The 26,402-nt window shown below is 40.2% G+C and overlaps 1 protein-coding gene across 3 annotated transcripts in view; it reads right to left on the bottom strand.

The window, feature by feature from the left end:
• The window catches only part of LOC106931388 (myosin-10), a 73,388-nt gene extending 46,986 nt beyond the window's left edge, over positions 1–26,402 (bottom strand). For 2 of the 3 annotated variants that reach the window (XM_088008137.1, XM_088008138.1), the window contains exons 1-3: positions 25,691–26,402; positions 23,090–23,467; positions 7,180–7,336 (exon numbers count right to left, since the gene is read on the bottom strand). In XM_088008137.1, coding sequence (XP_087864263.1) covers positions 7,180–7,336; positions 23,090–23,434 — 502 coding nt within the window. In that variant the 5' untranslated portion in view covers positions 23,435–23,467; positions 25,691–26,402. The remainder of the gene's footprint in view (positions 1–7,179; positions 7,337–23,089; positions 23,468–25,690) is intronic. The other variant, XM_088008139.1, reaches the window with a different exon arrangement.

Below are 26,402 nucleotides of genomic sequence, written 5' to 3'. Positions count from 1 at the left end.
AGCAAGTCTGCAGCTGCCGGACAGATGGCTTCAAATATAACTTTGGGATGGACAACGTAAAACCAAAAGAAGAGGAGAGAGGCTGTTTGTGCTGAAATGACTTTGTTTGGTTTTCTTCAAACATGGGCAAGTATTTCTCCTTCGCTCTCATTTCTGGACATTGTTCCAGATGTCTGGTGGTTCATTTAGTCTTGCTGTCTGATTTGATTTTAATGACACAAGGCTTTCTGCTTATAACAAGATCGTCGAGATCGTGATATATTGAGCAGTTAACCTCGATACCGATAAATGGCATAACATGGCGCCGCTTCAACTTTTGAAATTTTCTCCATTTTCTTATCCTCTGTTTCAACCAGTTCTTGTCACAGCCTGTTAGGGGCGGAGTCACGTTTCTGCAGACTGTACACAGCACAGAGTCTTAAAGGGACATGAGAGTAGCCTGTCTTTACATAGCCTTTTCTTTTTAAAAGGTTTTCTTGGCCTTTATTTGACAGTGAATTGACAGGGAAGTGGGAAAACGTGCGGCAAAGGTCACCAGGCCAGGAATCGAACCTGCGACAACCTCGTCGAGGGCTAAGGCCTCCATATGTAGGTTGTGCTTAACCCCTGCACAACCACAGCAACCTAGCCATTCCATTTAAAACATCGTCAGTCACTTTGCACATAAATGTTTGTCCATTACTCAGGTCAACAAAAGATACATTTTCAGTCTTTAATGAATTGTATTCCATACATTTTTAATATTTAGCATCCTGGCAGAGGACTGTACAGTCTGAGAAACCCCTGTTAGGTTTTTGTGGCAATTTCTCTGACCGCATTATCAGTACCTGGATGCTACTTTGTCTTAAACCATATGAAAGATGTAAAGGCACACTAAGGTTTCCTAAAAGTCACTAAACCTTTACAGTAAGTCCTACCACATCAAATACATCGTCTCTAAATGTCTCATGTTGACATTCCTCATTACATCCATATGCTTCCCTTGCTTGTTTCGGTCAGAAAGGATTAATTGTCCCTAGCACAATAATAAAAACAAGACAGTATATTTCATTGCTGTATTAAAACTCCTTCTCTAACCAATGTTTTTCTCCTGAATACAACAGAGACAGCGGATGACTTGAACAGTAACTTAAAGACAGACCTTTCTATGTGCACAGCTTTATTTATGATGCAAAGCAGCATGTCAACAGGGGGAGCAAAAAATAGCCTCATGCTGCTGGGTGTTACCTTTAGGCCAATGAAAGGGGAGAAAAAGCTGCTGTGGGAGATAAGGTAAAAACTATTTGGCAATATAATCGATTGCAGATGGCAGCCGTCCGGTGGGTTGCTTGGTCCACCTTGGCTCTCTGTGATGGCCATTGTGTCCAAGAGGACAAGGCCATTTTCCTGAGTAAGGGTGGGTGCATGGGTGTTTTTGTGGCAAGTCCAGTATCAGGATGATAATCTCCGATGCCTAGCAGGAATTAGAGAAACACAGGGGCATCAGGGAAGAGCTGCAGGGAGTTCACTGTGTCACGAATTAATATGATAGAGTGATAAAAGGTTAGACAACTGTATTTTATGACTTCTCCATGTGAAACTGGGTTAGATAAGCTAATGTAGAGATAAAGAAAAAAGCTTTTCTATATGATTCAAAACCTTGCCTAAGGAAACTAAGGGTGTATTCACACCTGATAGTCCTGCAGACTCACTTCAACTGGGGACCAAAATTGTAACATTTCCTACATTTTCAGCTAGTGCGGTTCGCGTTCACATTGCAATCTGTCAAACAAACCAAACCATTTGAAAAACCTTGTCCTGTGTCCCCTACATGGCTTGAGGCAAACTGTAAACTTCTTACAACCTCCTTTAAAGAATGGCTTTGTCCATTTTATTTTTTTCCTCACTCATCTCTTTTCTTTTCAAAGAAACAATAAAATCCAACAGCCCATGTGTTTTATTTTACCTTTTTCTTCCATGATTCTTTAAGAGATGCAAACTTGGAAGTACATCAGTGAAAACGTATTGTTTGGACACTTCTTCATTCCTGCGGAAGATTTACCAATGGGGCAGGGGAAGAGTCCCAAACAGACACCTGCCTCGTCACTCAGACCCTGAGTGTGTCCTTGACCAGCCCTGCTCTGCAGCTCATGCTGCCCCAACAAAAGGCCCCATTTCCCAGGGAAGAGCTCTGGAGCTCCAGGCCTCCCGGTCTGCACCCGTGCACACAGCACCGTGATCCCAGCCCCCTTTGGACCGCACAAAGGCCCCATTGTAAGGCACAATACCGGCCGCCCCCTCTGCCTTTCCCCTGTACCCTCTTTTCTCTTCCCCCTAAACTCTTTCACTTTCTGCATCCTCCTGTTCTTTCCCAACTCCCCAAATCACAGTTTTGTTTTGTTTTTTGCTTTTGGCCTCATATTATTTCAATCTGTAACTTATCAGTCTGGATTTTCCACAGCAAATCCATTGACATCTGTGAATGTCTTAAGTTTTGCTGTGTCAATCCTCTATTGCATTTCTTGACCATTTTCTACCTCTTTGCTGTCTTATCTATCCACTTTTGAAAAGCTATTACAAGTAGTGGACTAGCTGTGAAACATAAATCAAGACTTTGGGAAAAAACTACATATCACCCCTTTATTAATATTTAAGAATCAGAGTTTAATTTACAAGCACTGAACTTAGTAGAACAATTTTTGTCCACTCAGCACAGAGAATTAAAAATGCAACACCATCTTATTGTGAGGTAGTTGCACAAATCCCCTTTCTTGTTCTAAAACCACAAATGGCTAATGTATAGTTTTTGATTTGTATTTAAATTGCTCCACACCATGTGTGCGTGTGTTCAAACTAAAGATTAACATCAAATTTGCTTAATCTTTTTACAGATAACACATTGCTTTTTAACGATAAAAGTACCAAGCTATGCATGTTTGCACAGTCGAAAAACAAATATGAACAGTATATTTATATGATAATCATAAACTGATGGCGGCACAATGATGGCCAAAATTTTTAGCATGACCAATTGCCAGGCATGTTCTGCCAATCTGTGTTGCTAACTTACTCTTGATTCTTTTCCCATAAAATAATGACTACAGCAGTTCTGTAATGGCCTCAAATTGCAGCAGCAAACAACAGGCTGCAAGTACAGCAAAAAGTAAAAACAGTTATAAGTGAAAAACAAATCCAAATCATTTATTTTACCTGACAAGCTGGAAGGTGAAATAAAGGGGAAATCTCAAACTGGGTTAAGCAGTCAAAAAGAAAAGGCTAACCATGGTAACCCTGGCTATAACCTGACACTGAGCATTGATAAGAAGGTGGACATTCCTCACACTTGTTTCCTTGTGTTTCCTAATTAAAGACCAGAGAAAAGTGGGACAAAGAAGACTGAGCTGCAGCAGAGCTTCCAGCAGAGCTGTGGTTTGTATTTTTCATGTTTAGTGAAAGGCAACTAAAATGTCTGGCAGGATGAAGGGAGTTTTCTTTTCCTCCTTATTTCTTCCAAGCCAGAACATTCTGGCTCAGAGAAAGGTGGAAAAAAACAGAAAAATGACTGAAATTTAAAACGTAGATTAAAAAAAAAAAAAACAGTTAAAAAGAGAGAAAGCAAATATAGAGCAGTAGAATATCTCAAACATTTTGTAGTCAAAGCATTACAGGAGTTTATATTCACATCCAAAGCACCTTGTTGCAACCATTTAAAGTCCAGTTCCTCACAGAAACGCACCGTTATTCTGGCCTAACCCACAGATACGCTCTGATGTATCCATGGTAACCACGGCATCCCCTCCATCAGGGGTCCAGCTGAGGCTGATGGGCAGTTCAGACAGCTATGTCAACTTTGACAATGACTCAGCTTGCAGAATTTAGCGCAGCACAGTATGGGAAGCAGGAACGGCGGTGACCTCATTCCACAGGCGGCTTTGCCCGTTGCGAGCGCTCCGAAAGAATGAGCCGGGAATTAGAGGTCAGGGGGAATGAATGGTGGCACCGCAGACACGTCCCAAATTCTCAGAACAAACGTGGCTCACTGTCCTGCATCTGTTCGGCTCTTATGGTGGAATTATTTCCAGATTCCTTCACAGCAATGTGGCTGACAAACAACCAGATATTTGCCTCAGAGCTGTGGGAGACACAACAAGAAATTCCCCCGGTTGCTGAAATGAACCGTTTACGACTTTACAGTTCCTCTTTGATGATCGGTCAGTGAACACACCATACCAATGCAATACCAGGCAACACGACATACACACTCTTCGGTGTGGATGCGTGTACCGAGTCAAGAGGATTAACTAAGGTTGCTACAACAGAGAGCTACGCTTCGATGGGTTCAAATCATTTTGTTACGTTTCCATTTCGTAGAGGAAGCCGTCAGCACAGGACATTAATTCATGCAAATCCTGGAGACATTTTGGCAAATTTGTAAAGGTGCAAAGATTTCAGCAGAGTCCAGGAAGGCTAAACGAATTACAGGAAAGTTGCGCTGTATCATCCTTTTAGCGTTCAGCCTATGTATGTCATGGAGTATGTTAGATTTGTAAATGCTTTTCTGTCTTTTGGACATTTATGAGTTAAAGTAGCAGTCTACAATCTCCATACGAAGATGGATGATAATTTGAAATGCTAAACACACAATTCATTCCTATCAGTAGCATGACGGTAGTTTAAAATGGCAACTTTAAGTTAGTAAAACCATGTTTTATAGTGACTGCTCTCTCATACAGTCACACATGACGTCTCCAATGCTCCTAAAATGAGTAATTATTGACTCTTAGAAAATCATACTTTCATGATGGCAATTACAGCATTACATGTCAATGCCAGATTTTTTATGAATTTGGTATCCACAAAAATCTGCAGTGAAGTGCAAGCTTTGAAAAATACATTACATGCTTGTGTAATGTAGGATAAAAAAAGGATTTTATGAACAATGACATCCTGTCACGTCTTTAATGTAAGTGTGTGGCTTATGATGCTCTCCTGTTCTGAATAGAGCTGAAATCAATGGTGTGAAATCCACAATGTGCTCCTGACTAGGAACATAACTAGTCAGTAGCACATTGTGCTACTGACTAGTTATTGCACATCACCTTTTCTTTTTTTCTCATCTTAAAATATCAATTTGTGAAAACACCTGGGAAAACAACATCAATGCATTCAAATGATGGCTGGCAATAGAAAAACCTGAAATCTGAAATTTAACATAAATATCTGCTTCTCTAGTCTCTGTTGCTAAGCAGAACTGAGTCATTAAATTGAGGAGTGTGTTCGAGTTCTTTATGCACTCTGTAAGTAATTGAAGCTAATTTTCCCATATGAAAACAATGAGTGTAATTTTTCATGTGTTTCTGCTCAAATGAGGTTGCATTTCATTTATTTCAAGAATTTTTATGGTATGTCTTGATTTCCCAAAACTTAGAAGTGTGTCTTCACTGTTTTGTCAGGTAAGGAATCCATGTGCTTCATGAACAGCTGTAAAAGTGTGAGGCAGCTGCAGCTTTAGCCATGACTAATTTGTGTAAAAGTGGAATAAACACAAATCCACACTATAAATGCAACAAGTTAATTACAACGGTCAAACAAGTCTATTATTATGAAGATAGCAGGTTGCAAAGCAGTTTTTCCATTTTTTTCCCCAAATAAGTACAAATGTATTCTTATGAATGCATTGTGATACTGCAATTATTGAGAAAATCATGTTTTAACAAACAGTAAAGCTGATTTACTTTACAGTGCGCTGTGTGGGATTTTCCCTAACCATACTGAGTTAAATTTACGAGGGAAATGGGAACAGGAACTGTCAGAGAGGACTGAGGCAGAGAATTGGGAAGAGATTTTGCACATAGCTGAGCATGAATAAATCACCATCTGCACTGGTCTTATGGTGTAAGACTCTGCATACACTGTGTCAATCTGCATAACACAAGCATTCGTTTCAGTCACAACCCTCCATTCTGCCTGACATCCTCTATGACCCCGACACTTTCACCCACTTTACTGTAGGGCTGTAGTGATACAATAATCTCACGATATGATACGATACACGATATTCTGCTCATGATACAATATATATTGCGGTATTCCGCAAACTATACAATTCAATACACTTTTGCGATTTTCTGAAAGATTTTAGAGGGACAGAGTGATTTTGGTGACATTTTGTGACCGTTATAGAGTTGGACTGAATTAATTTAACTGAAAACTAATTAAAAACACCAACTACACAATACCTGGCTCTGGTTGGACATGGACACAGACTTAAAGTCGACAGCTGGACAAAATGAATCAAAGACGTGGTGAGAAAACATGTTTCTTTTAATTGAAACAGTACAAACTGTAGCTTACATGCATTTGTAAAGTAAATAAAGTGCACCAAGTACCCTGCTCTGAATAGTTTCATACCTTTTTAACCTTGACACTTAACATCTGAAGGAATCACTCCAAGCCTAATGACCTAATCACTCTCCTGGTGAAGCAAGCAGTGAGTGAGCAAGGTGACAGTTGGATGTTACGATACTTGCGGATGAATATCAATTTTTTTCTAGGAAAGAAAATATCGATATATATCACAATATCGATATTACACAGCCCTACTTTACTGTCATTTGTGCCGTGAAACTGAACCTCATGTTTGCTGCAAGCTACCTAAAGTTCAGACCAGGAAAGATAAAATGCAAATGAAGCTTATAATAAACAAAAAGGGCATTAATTTACTGGTTTGACCTTCTTAACCTCTCGTTTTTACTGAAAATTAGTGTATTATAACCCTGGTGGGCCACCAGGTTTTACTTGCGCCCCTATCAATCTAGGCTTTGTTTGTTTCATTTATTTTAGGGGCTTTAAAGACTTTAGAGTTGATGTTTAGGTCCTATTGGAAGACATTGTCAACAATAGTTGACAATGTCTTCCAAGAGAACATAATTACCCAGAGATAGTTTCCAATTTCCTGCCAACTTTAAACACTGTTTTAATTTGACAATGCAGAAAGTCGCCAGATGACCGCCCTAGTGGCCATACCACCAGGCTTAGCTAGTTTTATGGAGGAAACCTTACTAATACATTAATGCAATGTAAAAACTATTCTCTGATCTCCATTTCTCATTGAGCAAATTAAAAGCTTTAAACACTTAAAGATGACACTTGTTACACTTATAACATAGCATATGATGATGCATGAGGGGTTAATTTTACCTTGGAGCATGCAGCGGTACGCTGATTCAGAGATGGCATAAATGTGTGGAGGCATTTCATGTCTCTTCTTTCCTCTGTACATCTCTATGATGTTCTCTGAGTAGATGGGCAGGTTCTTGTAGGGGTTGATGACCACACAGAAAAGACCAGAGTAAGTCTGCAATCATAAAAAAAAGAAAATTAACAAGAAACATGCATAAAGAGGAAGTAAAGCACTTTTAAGAGGAGACACAAAAAGAAGAGAATTAATAAATCATCAGCTTTTCCGATTTACAAGGAGCTGCACATTCCTATCTTTATAAGTCATCTAACCTGCACTCCATCAGTCCAACAAGGCTTATCATCGCACACTTTTAGGAGCTTACGTCATTACAACACACTGACAGACGGAGAGCAGACCGAAACACGGATCTGAGAAAACTGTGATTAAACGTAAGAATAAGAACTCTTCCTTTTGACAGTAGAAAGAAAAACTCCCACAGCGCTGCGATGAGATGTTTCACATTAACTCGGGTTTCATGATGCTTCGTCCAGAATGCTCTGAAAATGTTTAGCCTTGTTTCTGACTTGTGGTGTTGCTTTTGGAAACGCAATTAACCCAACAATGTCTCCCTGGAGGGCGCGTGTGGTAAGAATCTTTCTTCACTGGGCGTTGGGATAAAACAAGCAGGCAGTAAGAAAGGCGGCCAGCGCTGAGTGACAGGCCATGGCGGACACTTTGAGTTATCCCTACAGACGACCTGGTTCTGGTTCTGGTTGTCCTTCCTTTGTGTGCCTAGAACATGGGTGAGCACACAGAATGCAAAACTCAACAAAATATCAGAAAGTTTAAAAAAGGAACAGCGATGAAGAAAATCAACAGTGTATAAGCGGATGAAAACTGACTTTTTTATTTAAATGGTGAATTTTTGTAACTACCACCAAAACCCTAAAATTACCCAAAAAAAATATTTTTTGAAAGACTGAAGACGAAAAAAAGTTTTAACTTTTTCATGTTGTCAGAATATGATGTCATTGATCAACATAAAGTAAAGCATATTTGTGAAGTGGAAGGAAAATGATACGCTGGTTTTCACACGTTTATTAAACAAAAACCAGAAAAGTATGGAGAACCAATCCTGCCATAATTGAAAATTTAGAAATAAATTAATGAAATGAAATGATTACAGAGTGAAAAGGCAGTTTGACAAATAAACTAGTGTCTCCTTAAAGGCTAACGAAGTAGTAAAAAGAAGAGATTTATTTAATAGTTAATCTACTAATGAGGTATAAATGTATATTTTTATTTTCATGTTTTAATGTAGCAATTCATCTTTGTTCTTTGTTGTGTATTTTTTATTTAAATAGTTTTCAGTCAGACTTTTTCCTTAAATTATGTATATTTCTTTTATGCATTACACTTAAATTTCTTGCTGTTTGATTTTAGTAATTGTGACCATGCCAGTCACAGGAAGAAATAAATCAATAAATCAATTAATCGCATAATAAATTAAAACAAACTCAATAATTTACATTTGCATGATTTATCATTTTTCTCTTTTCTCTCTTTATACCAAAAACTCGACGTCAAAAGTCTTTAGTCTGGTGCTTTGGCCTCTACTGGCCTTTTTTTGTTTGCAAGACGATTTTGTTTACACAGACTTCATAATTCATTTTATTTGTTGTTTTATTTATTTTATATATTTAAAATGTCTTCCAGTTCCAGGGTTAAATGTTCATTAGAATTTGAAATTTATTGATCTTTCACAATGTGTTCTTGCATCATCATTATGGTCTGAAAAGAAGAATATTATTGTTTATCGCAATAACCTCTAGTCCAGAAAATGTTTTAATCTTGACAAGCCTAATTCTAACGGAAATAAAAAAGGAAAAATTTTGTCTGATTTTGGGTCAAATTGTCACAGTGAGAATAAAAAGGTTCTGTTTTTTAAATAGCGTATGTAAACATCTAGTTTCAAATATGCGTACATTGTTGCAAGGCATCATAACCTTTTATTTTTGTAACCTGGCACTAAAATACATGTTTCCTTGGACTAAATCCAACTAAGCTGAGCTTTGTGAAGCTGTACATTACAGTAGTAAAACGACTTCATAACATTTTAAAAGGTATGACCCACATTAATCTCTTTAGATCAGAGCATCATATGATGAAACATTTCCTTAATAATTAAATCCACTTTCAAGAAGCAGGCAGCATGATGCAGCCGTTGTGTATCAGCTCCGTCTGGGCCTTCAGTCAGCACTGAGCAACCGATGCTAAAGTGCTGATGCAGAAAAAAGGTAGATGAGAAAAGGAGAGAGGTAGGCAGACAGAAAGGAGTCTGTCAGCGATAAAGCTGACAGAACTCCCAGAGGTCGGATTCGGACGAAAGGTGGAGATGTAACGAACACTGTGTGACGTTCTCAGCTATTCTGTAAATTGCTAAGCAGTGGAGAGACGGAGACCAGGCTGAAATTCTAGCTCAGCACTCTCCTTTTTAATGAAAATTTAATTCCCCCCCTATCTGAAAACTGTAGCTGCTATAAATAAAGACTCTGTTCTGCGTTCTCAGCTCAGCAGCGCCTCACAGAGAACTGGAACAGCTGGAACGGCTGCAGCTTTTACGCCGAGTTGCAACCGACCGGCGAACTCAACACTCCCAGCTCGGTCCAGGAAAGAGAAGGTGAAATTTCCACAGTGAAACCAGATCCAGCGAAGGGGATGCTGTGACATGGTAACAGCTGAGCAACACACAAGCAACAGCAGACACAACAGGCGAGCCCATCTGCCGCCTGTGATCACACGGTCGGCATGCCAGCGTTAAAGGGACACTCCCCACAAAGAGCACAGGAGCCCATGGTCTGCTGGGAGCACACAAGACTTTGACCGTTCCCTTGAAGCTGCGCTTCAGCGGTTTCATAACAAAGCTAACAAAGTGTTCAGACACTCACAGCTCAAAACACAACCACAACAACTGAGACGCAGGATGTCAGATGATTTTAGAGGAAACGGGACGGTTTCATTAAGTTTCTCAAATGTACTTCACAGCAAGATGTTCCAGTTTAGATGTGGGAGTGACAGCCATGCAGAAGTGTTCATACTCCTTAAATGTTTCCATTTAGAAAAAGAAAAACATCTTTAAAGTATTGTATTGATTTTTAACATGTTTGATTTTTATGTGATAGACCAATCGATGGTAGATCATTTATTCTCGACCGTTTTACCTGGGTGTGAATTGATTACAGTTTTCAGGCCGATCACTAATTTTTACAAATCCTGATCCACCAAATCCGATTTTGTCTGATACCGTTTTTGGGGGTTTTTTTGTCGGAAAAGTTGCTAAATATAGCAACAAAGTTGCCAAGTTGGAAACATTGAGGTGACTATTGTTAACCTCTATCAGTCAGCGCTCTCTCACGGCAGAGCAAAAGTGGACAGTGGCTGATTTTCAGACCTTTGCGGAGGTAGATAAGATTGGTTTCACATGTAGAAGGAAAGAAAGGCAGCCATAATTTCACCATTACCTACTCCTTAATCTCAATAAAACACACTGAAGGAGCAAGCGGTTGCAACATGACAAGCTGTGGAAACGTTTAAGAGGTTTGCACATTTTTGCAAGTCAATATAACATGACATAAAACTGCAGTTTTACACAGTGGCGAGATAGGATTAAAAAAGTCTATATAATGGAAAAAAACAACATCAAGACTACAACTTAAGATGGGGACCTTTGAAACAAGATGGAGACCTATAACTAAATTCATACTGTAACCTTGATGCCTCTGTTGTGACTTTTTTACACTTATGTTGTTCAGTATATTTGCATGATAAGTGACTGATTACAATTATATGTTAAGCATAATTTACATGATGATTATTATTATTATATTGAATATGATTGTATACAATTACAAAGGCGAAGTGAAATATATTTCAGTGTAAGACATGATTTATTTGAATAGAGGAAGTCTTTTATTTTGAAGAATGCTTAAGGATCTGTTACTGTTTAGTCACTATCTTGCTTTGTTGATTTTATTGCTTGGTTACGAGCAGTTGTTGTTGCTGTTGTCCGTTATCAGCTGACGCCGTTTTTTTCCTCTTCAATAAATACTGAACAAAAGGGTTCAGTAAAGGAAATACGAGCCTCCGTCTTGTTTGAGAAGAAGCTTTACTCCGCTACATTTTGGTGCCGAAACCCGGGAATAAGAATTTTTTTGATTTTTCTGAACGAAGTGAAGCTAAGGCTCAGTTTAGCAGCCAACATGACGGAAGGACTGGAGCGGTTAAAGAGGAAACGGTCGACTATCCGAACAGCGACGACGAAGCTGTTAACTCGACTAGAAGATGAGGTGGGCAAAGAGAGTCCCGATATGGATAGACTGCGTGAGTTCCTGGCAGTTTTATCTTCTAAGGAGGAAATTTTATTGGATTTGGACAAGAGCATAGAAGATGAAACGTCAATTGAAGACTTGGACACTGAGATAACGAACTCACAGGATTACACGGACCGGATTCTCATTTGGAAGGTTCGCACCACCAACGTTATTGGATTGCAGGAGACCGCTACAGACACCCTAAGAGCGCATGTGAGTGACGTGAACAACGGCTCATTTTCATCACAATCCAAACAGACGGTTAAACTGCCCAAACTAACGATAATCAAGTATGATGGAGAAATAAGCCAATGGCAGGAATTCTGGTCACAGTATGAATCAGCCATTCACAGAAATGATGGACTAAGTAAGACAGACAAGTTCACTTACCTGAGATCTTACCTAAGTGGAGCAGCTGCTCGGACTATTGCAGGACTGACAATGACAGATGTCAACTATGATGCTGCAATAGAGTTGCTCCAGAATCGTTTTGGAAGGAAGGATATTGTGATAAGTGCTCATATGTCTAAATTGCTGAACTTGACACCTGTGAGAAGATCATCTGATGTTGCAGCTTTGAGGCACCTTTATGATGAATGTGAGATCCAGATACGCAGCTTGGAGTCTCTTGGAGTGCAAAGTGATACTTACGGCTGTCTCCTATGTCCAGTGTTGCTACAGCTTATTCCAGAAGACATAGCACTTGCTTATACACGGCAACAAAACTCAACTAACGAATGGAAAGTCCCAGAATTGATTCAGTTTCTGCAAAATGAAGTGCAAAGCAGAGAACGGGCGCTTCTGCTGACCAGACCAGGCCACACATTGAAGAGCCCGAGCCCACAACACAAGCATGTGGGTAAGCCATCCTATGCCTGTGATCAACCTAGAAAGTGGAGCATTCCATCAGCGACTGCTTTGCACACAGCCAGCGTCGTGCCACAAACCTGTGTGTTTTGTGACGGTAATGACCATAAACCAGAGAACTGTCCTGGTTTTACAATAAGTGCACGCAGGGAGAAACTGAAAAGACTTGGACGGTGTTTTGTCTGCCTGGGCCCGAAACATATTGCGAAATACTGCAGAGTGAAGATTTTGTGCAGACAGTGCAATCGAAAACACCACTTGTCAGTTTGTGAACAATCTGAAGCTAAACCAGAAGTCGACAGTACAAGTAATAGTGGAAATGCAGAAGCTGTGTTGTCTTCGTTGACCAGCTCAGTCAAAGTGAAGACAAATACTCAGAACACAGTATTGCTCCAAACGGTTAAGGCATGGGCTGTAGGACCAAAGGAGAGAAAAATATCTCGCTGTCTGTTAGATGGAGGTAGCCAGCGTAGTTTTGTTCACAGAGACATTGTCCGAGCCCTAGGACTGCAAGTTGTGAGGCAAGAGACACTAAACCTCCATGTTTTTGGTTCCACCAGTCCTGTAGTGGAAAAACGCAACATAGTGAGAGTTCAACTTGAAAATGTGTGGAACACTGAACGGAAAATCGAAATAGATGCTATAGAGACCCCCGAGGTGTGCACTGCTGTAATAAAGGTACCAACTGAGCCCATTCAAGCAGAGATTAAGAAAGGAGGACTGCAGCTTGGAGACTTTCCACTAGAGGGTGCTAATGAACAAGAGTTGCAGATGTTAATTGGAGCAGATTACTACTGGCAGGCTGTTACTGGAAAGGTCCAAAGGGTTACAGATTCATTAGTGGCAGTTGAAACCCTCTTTGGATGGGCTTTACAGGGACCAGTGACTACCTCCAGTGTTACAGACACCACGTGTATGCACATTAGTTTGAACGAAGACACCCAGCTGTCTAATCAGTTGCATGCATTCTGGGAGGTGGAGTCCCTGGGTATTGTAAATAAACAGTCAGAAAGCCCAGAGGACTCAGAAATTATGCAACGTTTTGAACAAACAACAACATTTGAAGACGGAAGGTACCAAGTTGAGTTACCCTGGCAATGTGACAAAGACCAGCTTCCAGACAACTTCAGGGTAGCGAAGAAACGCTTTGAGAATCTAACGAGAAAGCTGAAGACTGATGTAAATTTATTTGCCAGATACAACGATGTAATAGAAGACTATCTTCAAAATGGTATCTGTGAGGAGGTTGCAGATGGAAAACCAGAAATGAATCAACAGACTGTGAAATATTATATGCCCCATCATGCTGTAATAAGAGAAGAAAAGGCCACAACCAAACTTAGAGTGGTATTTGATGCATCCTCACATGAGGCAAACAGTCCATCCCTCAACGACTGTCTGTACACTGGACCTAACCTGAACCCAAACCTGCTAGATGTGCTCATAAAGTTCAGATTGCACAAGATAGCATTTACTGCTGATATAACTAAGGCTTTTCTTCAAATCTCACTAGCAGAAAAGGACAGAGATGCTGTCAGGTTCTTGTGGATGCACAGACCTTTAGCTAAGGACTGGAAAAATGAGGTGCGTGTCTTAAGGATGAAAAGAGTTGTTTTTGGAGTAACTCCCAGCCCATTCTTGCTTGCTGCCACTATCAGAAAACATCTCAAACAATTTGAAAGAAAACAGCCAAGGGCAGTACAGGCTCTCAGAGACTCTATGTATGTAGATGACTTTATTTCAAGCTCACCTACTGTGCAGGATGCTCTTCACATGACAACTGCAGCAAAGCACATTCTCTCTCAGGCAAGCATGAACCTCTGCAAATGGGTTACCAACTCACCTGATCTGAAAGCCATGTGGAAAGAAAATGGAGTAGAGCTCACTGGTGATACAGAGTCCAGTGGAAATGTGCTTAAAGTACTTGGACTGGTTTGGAGACCGGAACACGATGATTTTGTGTTTGATCAAAAGGGGTTAATGGACATTTTGAAAGACAGAGAAAATACAAAAAGAAGTGTACTAAGAACATCAGCCCGTATATTCGACCCTATTGGATTTCTTACTCCTTTTACAGTCCGAGTAAAGTGCCTGTTCCAAGAGATGTGGGAAAAGGGACTGAGTTGGGATGAACCATTACCTACTGACTTAGAAGAGAAGTGGGAGCAATGGTGTCTGGAGTTACCACTGTTACACCTGGTGTCTATTCCCAGGTGGTACCACACTGAGATTAACAAAGAGTCACACACTGTAAAGTTGCATGTCTACTGTGATGCAAGTGAAAAGGCTTACGGTGCCGTGGCATATCTTCAAGGACAAAACAACCAAGAAGAGACTATTAACAGTTTTGTGGCCTCCAAGTCACGAGTAGCACCATTAAAGAAAATGACATTACCTCGCTTGGAGCTCATGGGTGCACTTATTGGAGCAAGATTAGGACACAGCCTCCTTAAGCCATTGAACATGGAGAAAAACCAGCTCAACATGTGGACGGACTCTATGATCACGCTTCACTGGATCCGCAGCTCATCACGTCGATGGAAACCATTTGTGAGCAACAGAGTGGCAGAAATACAAGGGCTCACAAATCCAGAACTCTGGTTCCACTGTGCTGGCAAAATGAACCCTGCCGACCTTCTTACGCGGGGTTACCATGCTCGGAGCCTTATTAAGAGCCAGCTGTGGTGGAAGGGACCCACTTCACTGTCTACGGATGAGAAGGAACTGAACATTTGTAGTGACTATGTAGTGGATGAAGTGAATGCAGAGCTGAGGTCTGGGTATGAGACTGTTGTGCAGTTCACTTCCACTGAGCAAACTGAACCTCTGTTAAACTTAGAAAGGTACAGCAAGCTTAAGACCATGTTAAGAATCACTGCATGGGTAAAGCGGTTTGTTAATAACACAAGATCTTATCTGAAGGTTCAGGGAGAGATAAGTACAGAAGAACTTGGTGCAGCTGAAATGTACTGGATTAAGTCAACACAAGAGAGTTGTTTCAGTTCTGAAATATTGCAGTTAAGGTCAAACAAAAATGTGAAGGTAGATTCTAAAATCAAAGATTTGAAACCATTCTTAGATGAAAATGGTCTAATAAGTGTTGGGGGAAGGCTGCAGAATTCAGATCTTAGTTTCAGAGAACAACACCCTTGGATACTACCGACAAATCACAAGTATTCTGAACTATTAGTTCAGTCATGTCACGAAAGAGTGATGCATTCTGGTGTAAGAGACACATTAACTCAAGTTAGAGAACAATATTGGATTTTGAGAGGCAGACAGCTTGTAAGAAACATTGTTTCAAAATGTTACATCTGCAAAAAACTAAAGGTTAAGGCAGCACAACAGATTACTGCTCCCTTACCTCGAGACAGAGTAACAGAATCACCTCCCTTTGAAGTTACTGGTGTAGATTTTGCTGGACCCTTATATGTTAAAACTAAGGACGGGTCTGTAAAATCATACATAGCACTGTTTACATGTGCAGTGACAAGAGCAGTACACTTAGAGTTGGTCTCAGATCAGACTACAGAGAATTTCTTATTGGCCTTAAAGAGATTCATTGCAAGACGAGGTCTTTGTAGGGTCATTTACTCTGACAATGCTAGAACATTCAAAAGGGCTGACAAGGATTTAAAGGAGTTATGGCAAAACATCTTAGGATCGACACTCACAGAGTTTTTCACTGACAAGGGAATCACGTGGAAGTTTATCGCTGAGCGAGCAGCTTGGTGGGGGGGATTCTGGGAAAGGCTTGTGAGATCTGTAAAAACATGCTTAAGAAAGGTACTGGGGAAAGCATCTTTGAGCTTTGAGGAGCTCACAACTGTTCTTACTGAAGTTGAGGCAGTGTTGAACTCCAGGCCTCTGTCCTATGTAACTAGTGATGCATTAGAACCCCAGCCACTTACCCCATCTCATTTCTTAGTTGGTAAACGCTTAACTTCCTTGCCACCAAAGATTATTCCATCACCTCACCTAAATCAGGTTCTCACTGCAAATCGCGAACAGCTAGGTAGAAGGTGGAAATACCAACAGAAACTTTTGATAGGCTTTTGCAAACGCTGGCGCAGAGATTATTTGATGGACTTAAAATCAGCCCACAGGGTGAACAGTCCTACTCCAACACTACTTAAAGTAGGAGATGTAGTTCTTTTGGGGGAGGACAATACACCCAGACAGACATGGAAAATGGGTAGAATTGTAGAGGTCTTCCCAGGCAGGGATGGTCTCATACGTTCATGCAATGTTCGTACTTCGACTGGTGGCTTGTTACGCAGGCCTATTCAGTTATTGTACCCTTTAGAAGTATCTTAAATGAAAGGTAAATCCTACACAGATGAACAGTTGTTCATCGGGTGGGAGGATGTTGTGACTTTTTTACACTTATGTTGTTCAGTATATTTGCATGATAAGTGACTGATTACAATTATATGTTAAGCATAATTTACATGATGATTATTATTATTATATTGAATATGATTGTATACAATTACAAAGGCGAAGTGAAATATATTTCAGTGTAAGACATGATTTATTTGAATAGAGGAAGTCTTTTATTTTGAAGAATGCTTAAGGATCTGTTACTGTTTAGTCACTATCTTGCTTTGTTGATTTTATTGCTTGGTTACGAGCAGTTGTTGTTGCTGTTGTCCGTTATCAGCTGACGCCGTTTTTTTCCTCTTCAATAAATACTGAACAAAAGGGTTCAGTAAAGGAAATACGAGCCTCCGTCTTGTTTGAGAAGAAGCTTTACTCCGCTACAGCCTCTATTTATCTTTTTTTGTCTTGTTCATATACTTTTCAAATTTAGTTTGTATTATCACTAGGGCTGAAACGATTCCTCGAATGATTCGAGTACCTCGATTACTAAAATTCCTCGAGGAAAATTTACCTGCCTCGAAGCTTCGTTAATTTATGTTTTATTAGTTAGCGCACCGTGTTCCGGCCGGGACTTCATTTGCGTTGCGCGGAGCTCTCACTTCCGCCTCTGAGTTGTTGACAAAAGCTAAGTCTCAGCGGCATAAAGTCCAATCTTCAAGATTGGCCCGTGGAGATTTTATGGATTGATGATAATGCCCGACTTTTTATCGTTTTTGGGGAACCAATAAGCATCCTTAAAATGACTGGGGAATGCCTGGAGTACGGCAGCATTTCTCCTCCGGGGCTGCTGGTTGAAAGCGAACGGCGGGAAGAGCGCTGAGGTGAGCGGATAGCCTGAACAGGGCGGGCGGCTGAGTAGCTGATGCTTACCGTGTAAATGTAGCTTTACCGACGAACCGCACAATAAATTTCATATCCCGGTCTGAAGAAACGGGTGGCGGAGCGCATCGTACATGGCTGGTAGATGAGTTTCTGAGTGTGACCAGTGAAGGTGTCGTAAATATCCCGTATTGCTTCCCCCGTGTTCGTCCCCCGGTCTAACGGTTCGTCAGTCCGCTGGTCTATTTCCTCCCCTCCACCCCATGTTCGTTCATTCGCCCTCTCCTCCCACTCCAGGCGGCATTTCCCGTATTTTCAAACCCAAAGCGTGACAGGTTAGGTGGCAAGGTGAGTTTAATTAATCTATTAAACTCACTGAAGATGAATACATAAACTAAAAGCTGGATTGTAGACATTTTTTATAAGCATATTTGTGAGCCTGCCTCTTTGTTATTAAATTCAATATAATTTCAGATTTTTCTATAACTTTTCTTCTGGTTAACTTAGAAAGTGAGCTATTATTGTTACAGGTTAGTTTTCTAAACTACAAAAAAGCAACTGTTAGGGATGCTCAAATATGAAAAATTGGACTGATATTGATATCTGATAGTAACACCGGTATTATGCCAGATTTACCAATATTTCATTTTATAATTTTTTTTATCCGATTACTCGATTAATCGTAAGAATAATCGATAGATTACTCAATTACTAAAATATTCGTTTACAACAGCCCTAATTATCACTATTAGGTACCTTCATTACTTGTGTTTGTATTCTCAGTATCTCTACTGTGTGTGTATGTTGATGTAAAACAGTTATTGAAAATAAAAAGTAAAAAAAAAAAAAACTGCAGTTTTATCTTGATACTCTGAAAATAAACTATTAATCCGCCTTCACGTCCCTCGTTTACATTTAGAAGCTGGACGTTTAATTCATTCCATAAAAAGTTTCATGCTTGGTGATAAAAGGTTTCTGTCCTCCCATCTGTCCAGTGAGGGACGTTTGTTTGCCACACACTGAGAAATCAATAAAAAAGCCACAGCAAGCAAAGGTGGAGGTACACACAGAGAAACAAAGCCGTGTGCGTTAATAATGTTTTTGTCAGATCAGTGAGTCAGAAACCCTGGATAAGCAGAAGGCGTGGGCCTGGCAATAGAGCTGATGGTGATAGGCGAGAGACTGAGCCACATTCGGGCTGCAGTGGGCGTCAGGAAGCAGATAGACAGACAGCCTTATTGCCATGGAGAAATGCTGAGCCTTTCTGACAGCTGAGGCTTATCTAACTACACAAAGGCCTTCTTGTAGCACGGCTCAAGTGCAGCTAGCCAGCATGTAGCCCTCCAGAGACCTGTGACTCAATACCTCATAGTTAGAAAGCTGTAACAATGCAGAACCTGGACCAACAAGCCGACTGACTTCACATCTACAAAAAAGGCACAGGGGCATGTTAGCATGCAGCAGAGGGCCGAGAAATGATAAAGCTAGCAGGTCGGAGCAAAACAAAAAAAAGGTGTGCGTGGTTGCCATAGGTGGCTATTAAGATATACATATGATTTGAAAATATTCTGTCATAATGTTCCAAAAGTTTAAAGTCATTTTCATGTAAAACAAGAAAAATTGTTGAATGGACTCGAATGAAGCGGCTGAAACTCTGTGATAGCTACTATAATTGCCCCTCTTTTACAAGAAAGATAGATGTGAATTTTTAGAAGCAGATATGGCCTGGTTACCAGTAACATAACCTGCCTATCAGCCCTCTAAGCAATTCTGCTCAATTCTAATCTCATTTCACAGCTCGTCTGGGATTTCTCCCATTCACTTGGATTCTCTCTGGTAGAATTTCAACCGGACCAATCAGCAAACAGAAGGAGAAGTTATGAACGATGACGTTGATTTTCTGTGCTGTTTTAGAATTGTAGTTTTAGCAATGGCAGCGGAGGAAGTGAAAGAAGTCGTTCAGTCCGTTTTGGCCAATCCAAGTCCTGGATTAACATTAATAGTCGCCACATTCAGCTTGGCTCTTCTCTCTTTGCAGTGGAGGATGTTTTTTACAGAACAACCAATTTCCAGTAAACTACATCGCATTGAACTGGCCCATTACATACGTCACGGACAAACATTAGCAATTGGGTAAATTTTTAAACTTTGACAGAGTCCATGCCTCCAGGAACCATTCGTTTCTCAATAGTTGAGGGTACAGACCTTCTGTGTGAGTAAAAAGGTAGAACAAGAGGTTTGTTTTTACCAAGCTAACAACAGCACGGTTTTAAAAAGTTAGGGATTCAAAAGTGCTAAAACTTTCCATGATATCCTTGTTACAGTCGAGCAACCTTAGAATGCGATGCTGCGAAAATCGCAATAGTTTTCTATGGTAGCATGGAGCTTAACACGCCCTGAATCACATCTTGCTACCACTCATCTGGCTGAATACAAGTTGCTACAACCATTTCTCCATTTAGCAGTTTCTGTATTAGATTTAATAATTAAAGGAGCATCACCTATTACTCTCATCAAGGTGAACTTTCATTTTGTCAAGCAGCAGAATGCAGGCTAGCTACATGAGCAGATAGCCTGACTAATTATCAGCTTGTTTCACTCCCAGGTTAATAAGCAATTCAAAGTAAAACAGTATTTATTCCATTTTTCTATAGTTTTTGCTTAAGTCCATGGATTAAAATAAAAAATAACATATAGATAGTCTTACTGTGATAACTTATGATCTTTAGCAGCAGTGAAAGTAATTGTTGCTTTTTGTTTTCAAATAAAAGCAATTAGGTCATTTCTATATTCATTATTTTGTTATTTCTGTTTTGATAATAGCATAAAAGCTATGACGTTTTTACTCAAAGTTAATCAACCTGTGAGAGTTTCATTCCTATTTGGAAATATTTCCGGTCATGAAAAATAAAGATAGTGATGGTTTGGGAGCTGAAGCAGAATCACCCATAGCAAATGTATAGAAACTTAATACTGTTTTGAAATTACAGTCATCAAACTATAACAACAGAAAAGCAAAAGGCTCCTAGAAAACAACTAAGAGAGTGTCTGTTATCTATTATTACCTCAGTCTATTACTTAAAAAAATACAGAAACTCTATAGATAACATGATTATCACTGTAATAATTAGTGTCACAGTATTTTAACAGCAGTAAGGAAGAAATATTTTTGGTTTGACACAATAACCAAAAATATTTCACATTTTGGGCTCACATTTTTGTTCAGATATATATATATTTTTTTTTTTTGCAAACATGCCAATACCAATAATGCGGTGAGAGTATCAAACATAGTCCATATGGTGAGTCTAACAGGAGATCAATCAGGATTTAATATTTGTTCATGTCTCAGAAAAGTGTGACCAAACGCAGCAGACAGGCTGTCACTTCAGATCACAGCTGGGCTTTTTCTTAAGTGATAAGTAGAAAAGAAAATAAATCTCAGCAAAGTAAACCATCTATGTAGTAGTGAGACTCAGAAAAATAAGTCTCTCCAATAACCCTGAGAAACAGCACAGCCTGCGGGGGGCGTGATATTATGTCTACAGAGGTGTTAGAAGGGGCTAAAGGCTGTGGAGAAGGTTAAGAAAGTAGGGAGATTGTTTTCTATGACTGAGCCGAAAGGGGGGGAAATGCTCTTCCTGTTAGAAAACCAACGCAGCCAAACACATGTTTTCAATTTTTCTCAGGCAAGGGGACAATTAGCAAGCTCCAAAACCAATTTAAACCAGGAAAACACAGAAACCAAGACACTGTGGTTTACAGGGGAGTTGAAGAGGAGCACAGTGAGCTGCTGGAATGAGATCAAATCTAAACCAGATGGGATAATTCACAAACTACTGGAAATTCCTGACTTTTTTTTGTATATGTTTTTTTTTCTTGCAATTTGGCATAGAAGCATCCAAATAGCTGCTGGCTTCTGTAGGGAATCAGCAGTGATGTTTTGTCTCGCAGAAGGACAACTGATAAGTCTGCCTTGCATTGGCCGAGTCGGAGTCTCGGAGGTGATAGCCCACATTCTATTCATGGAAAACGAGCCACTAAATGGGTCGGCATCACAGAGGAGCTGCAGCTCCACTGGAATTAGATCATGGGGACAAACCCATGTTAAAAACAGAAGAAACTTTAACCATGAACATTTCAATCCTGTTTCGCTCAGATTCAGACCCATCTTAGAATGATAGAAATTATGCTGAACACATAAAAAACATTGTTTTTATTTAGGTTAGAGAAAAGGAGGTTGAGTATAAATGTGATTTGTGGTGACAAGTTTAAAGGTTATGAATACTTTTCCAAGGCCATGCATCCAGAATTACATTTGAAAAAAGATTTGTGATTTTCCAGATTCATGTACAACAATTTTAAAAATCCCGTCTGCTGTCAGAAAATTGCCCTATTTTTGTTAACTGGAAATATTTGGATGATAATAAGGAGAAGGAACAATCCAGTTTTCTTTTTCATTTTGTGACCAAGTCATACGATTTTTTGTTTGTGCTCTAAACTAAACAAGCCAGCAGAAGTCAGTAAAAGACAAACAGACTCAGTGGTTATAGAAGAGGTCACTCTGTAGCGAAGGTTACACACAGCTAAAGGAAAGTAGCAGTATATACAGATACGTTGCATGTTATTGTTTATGTCCGCTGGAGGGCAAAAGGACGGTTCTTTTACCGACAACTCTGTTACAAAATGAAACCTGGAGATGTAGGTATTTTTAACTCAGTAAAGTGCGCCACAGCAAATGGAAAATAACAGAAAAACTATGTAAAAACAACTCAAAGTCACTCATATTCTTCTTTTTTTCATGCTACTATTCTGTTCAAGCGTATCAGGACTCAAACCCAAAAAACATGCAAATATTTCCCACACAAAGAGCAGAGCATTCAGTCTGTTAGTGGCAGATTAGCTCTTTTGGAAAACTAAATGATGCATAAAAAAGCACATCATTTTGTTTTCTACTGAACTGAAACACCAAATTCCACAGCACATCTACATATTAAGTTTGTCAAAGTCAAGCTAGCATAACTGGCTTACTTCCCTCCCCCTCGCCATTTTTTTTTTTATCTGACTAAATCTTTTTGCAAAGATGTGAAATGTGATATCACTGGATCTTGTTATCTAGTTGCCTTGGTACACAATTAGTAGCCAAACATATTTTATATATTCCACCTACATTTAAGATTTAGCGCGTTATGGTGACAATTTGAAAGTAAAACCACTGGTAGTCATTGTTGGCAAGCAGTTTTTCTGCTTGGCCAGGATCTTCCACCCGTTGTGACGTATTTATAGGAGGAAGGTGACCAGAAGAAACTAAAAACTACTTTTTCAAACACCATTTTCCAAATTAACAAGAATCCAAAACACAGATGGTCAAAAATGATAAAATTCTACACAACAATAACTGGATTGTTACCTATTAATATAGATAACAGTCTACAGAGAGCTTTCTGAAAATCACAATTTGCAGAAGGCTTCAGGCCTGAACACTCACATATATCAGTCCAGAGTAGTAGCGATCCTTCAGGTTGTGCAGCACTGACGCCTCATTCAGGCAGGTGAGCTCGGCCATGTCCTCCACCTTGCTGAACTTGGGCGGGTTCATCTTCTGGATGTCGTCCTTGTTGATCACCACCTTCTTACCGTTCTCCGCCAGCTCCACCAGCACCTCCTCTCCCCGCTCCTCCCGAATACTGGCCGCCTCAAAGCCGTGGCGCTCCGAGGGGACCCACACCAGCTTCTTGGCCGTCCAGTCGGCCTGCGTGGCCGGGTTGTACACCACGGCCCGGTCGACAAACAGGTACCGCTCCGGGTCCTCTTGCCCACTTCGATGAGACATCTCCCCTGGGATTTACCAGTGCGATGTAGACACCTGTACAGGGCAGAGGGGCAGGAGGTAGGAAGTTATTATTAACTTTCTACCTACATAAACCCTACCTTTATTTTTACCATTCACAATTATAGATGTAAAAAGTCTTAAAATAAACTTATGAATCTTGTATTCTAAGCCCTATTTGCAGATAACATCTGTAGGTCACAAAGACTACATAACAACTATAAAGCACTTTCTACATGATAACTGATGTGTAAAAGGCATAGCAGATAAAAGACCTTTCTTTCCTGCCATCACACATGTATATGTAAATATTTTTTATGAACTCGACTGACATTTTGAGAGCATCTGGCTTGTAATGAGATGGATATCTGGAAAAGCACTTCATTCAAATTGTAAACAATGGCGAAAGATCTATGATGCTGTGGGACTAAACACTTTTTTCCCATCTCCTTTAAATTTCTATGATGTTTTGTTTTATCGTGCTCTAAAGGAAACACACAGAGACTGAAGTTAGCAATGCTATCCCTGCCGGTCAGGGTTAGCATTGCTATTTATCTTGCTACCAAGTTAGCATTGAACTAATCGTTCGAAACAATTACATAAGATGCTGAAGTCGGTTTAAAATGTTAACTCTTGAATCCTTTTTTCTTTGTTTTAAAGTATTTGTAAATCCCAGTTTAACTGCGGAGCTGTGCAACACTGACTGCTCTCTCTCTCTAACTCACACACAGAGTGATCTCTCACCTCTGCTTCTCAGGTAAACAAATGACAATCTGACACATGAGAGCAAATCTGAACGCTTTTCCATCTCGAATATTAACTCAGACACCGACGAGTATTTATTTTCAAATGATTGAAATTAAAACATACAAAATATATTGTAATATGTTGCATATTGCATGCAAAAAGAAACGCTGTAATCTTACTGGTAAAATAGTAAAAGAGATATTTGGTAGTTCTTTAATTGTATTAATTGATGACTCGCCTCTATACGCTGCAGGATTTTACTTCATTTATAGATTTTGCAGAAAGAGTCAACTCTGGAGTAACTTTGGATTACTGTTTGGTAAAGTAATTTCATTTTTCATCTTTATGTTATTGTCAACGCTGTTTAATAACAACATATTAGCCAGATGCTTAATTATTTTTACTATTATTTAGATTTCCTAAAGCAAAAGAAGAACCAACCAACAAAAATCGGTATCGGCAGGGCAGCAAAAAATCTCTGATCAGTGCATCTCTAACCTGTTTCCATTTCTTCATGTTAGTCTCTTAGTAGACCTATTTCTCTCTCACCGAGAAATAACTGTTTTGCTTTGCGTGTTGGTTGACTTGTGCCTCATTTTGGAATAAATAGCCGCCCTCTAACTACTTGAGATCCTGATCTAAATTGGCAAATTAGGCATCAAACATCCTCCTTGTGAGCAGCTCTGTCCTTCTCCCTGACGTAATGCCACCAGATTCAGAGAACGAAGCAAGGAATGCAGCTTAGTCCGGTCAAAAAAATCCAGATGACCGAGAACAAACTTTCTTTTATGCCAAGTTTTGGTCTGAGGCTGAGGCTTGTTAGTGGATTGTCCTGCCCAGCAGTAATGCGCATACTGCGTAGGCTCCACGCTTACGCATTAGATCATACGGGAAGCAGTGGCGTCGTGAATGGCACACATATCCAGCCCCTCTCCTCTCCTCCTCCTGTATGAGGACTTCACTGCGTTGTAAATTACCCCCTTCGGCCCGTAATGCCGTCATTCGGCTAATAAAAGTTGCTGCTCGCATGCATTGGATCAATATCTCTATGCAGTAAAGAGAAAGATAAAAATAAAAAAAAAACCTGCGCCACAGCTATAACTAGCTGAAGCAGAACGGGGTACAGAAATGTGCCATTACACGGTGGATGAAATGTGTTTTTAAAAGTGAACTAGTCGGATAATTAAACAGCATATACGCAGTTCTGACATTTTTGTAATGTTCAGCCATAGATAAACTGTTATTATGTCAATTACCGAAAGATAAGTGAAGCACCGTTACATTGTCATCAATGTTACCTCGTTAACAATTAAATGGCCAAAGCGGGCCTATGTTTGAACTGGACCCGCTCAAAATGTGGCTTTGAACTCACTCACACAATTAACAGTAACACGATGAAGTTTCTCGAAGCAGCTCCTCTCTCTGCTGGAGACCCGGCTGGTCGTGATGTTCTGCTCCCCGCGCGCTCCATCATCCCCTTAACCTGCCCCGCGCGCCACACAGGCAACTTACCTGGTGTTTGTCAGCGAATCAGCGGTCGGCTCGACGTCCCCTCGTATGCGGCGGCAGCAGCAGCAGCAAACAGCTCCACACCGCCGAGATGCAGTCATGTATTTTTGGCTTGTGAGTGCGCACCACAAGCTCAGAGCGCTGCCTCTGAAGTGGGAGCCCCCCTCCACAGCGGAGCAGACTTGACCACTGCTGCTGCTCCCGCCTACGATGGACCCAAGCGCACCTAGATCCATATCACCCAGATCAATGCGCCCACACAGAGGGAAAGCTCTGTACGGAGTGAGGAACAGGCGCAAAATTGCCAGATAAAGTCGTTTTCATTGCATTCTTCAATATGGACAAAATTGAACTTTTTTTTTTTTTTTGTCGAGATACTGCTGTGTGTCCCTTTAAAATCTATCACAAAAATATCTAGGTACCGCGCACGCCCACTGGATGTAGCCTAGAAACAATTGGGTTTCAGCTTGCGGCTCTTCATCTATTGGCTGTTAAAACACAGCTCCTTAATTTGATGGAAATAAATGCAATGAATATATAAAACCTCTCATAACTGTTTTGTTTGTTTGTTTTGTTTAGTTTTTTTTGTTCCAGAGGCGGTTCGAGCGTGGCGAGCGCCCTAACAAAGTCCCTCGACTCTGAGCAAACAGCCACCTGAGTAACCACATCTATATTTCATAATAAGCTCTAAATATGATTTTTAATCAGCTGTAGG

Source organism: Poecilia mexicana, unplaced genomic scaffold (assembly GCF_051168715.1).
Source record: "Poecilia mexicana isolate PSO_F unplaced genomic scaffold, ASM5116871v1 scaffold_8, whole genome shotgun sequence".
Lineage (NCBI taxonomy): Eukaryota > Metazoa > Chordata > Actinopteri > Cyprinodontiformes > Poeciliidae > Poecilia > Poecilia mexicana.
The sequence above is the reverse complement of the archived record's forward strand: the minus strand, read 5'-3'. Positions and strand labels throughout refer to the sequence as shown.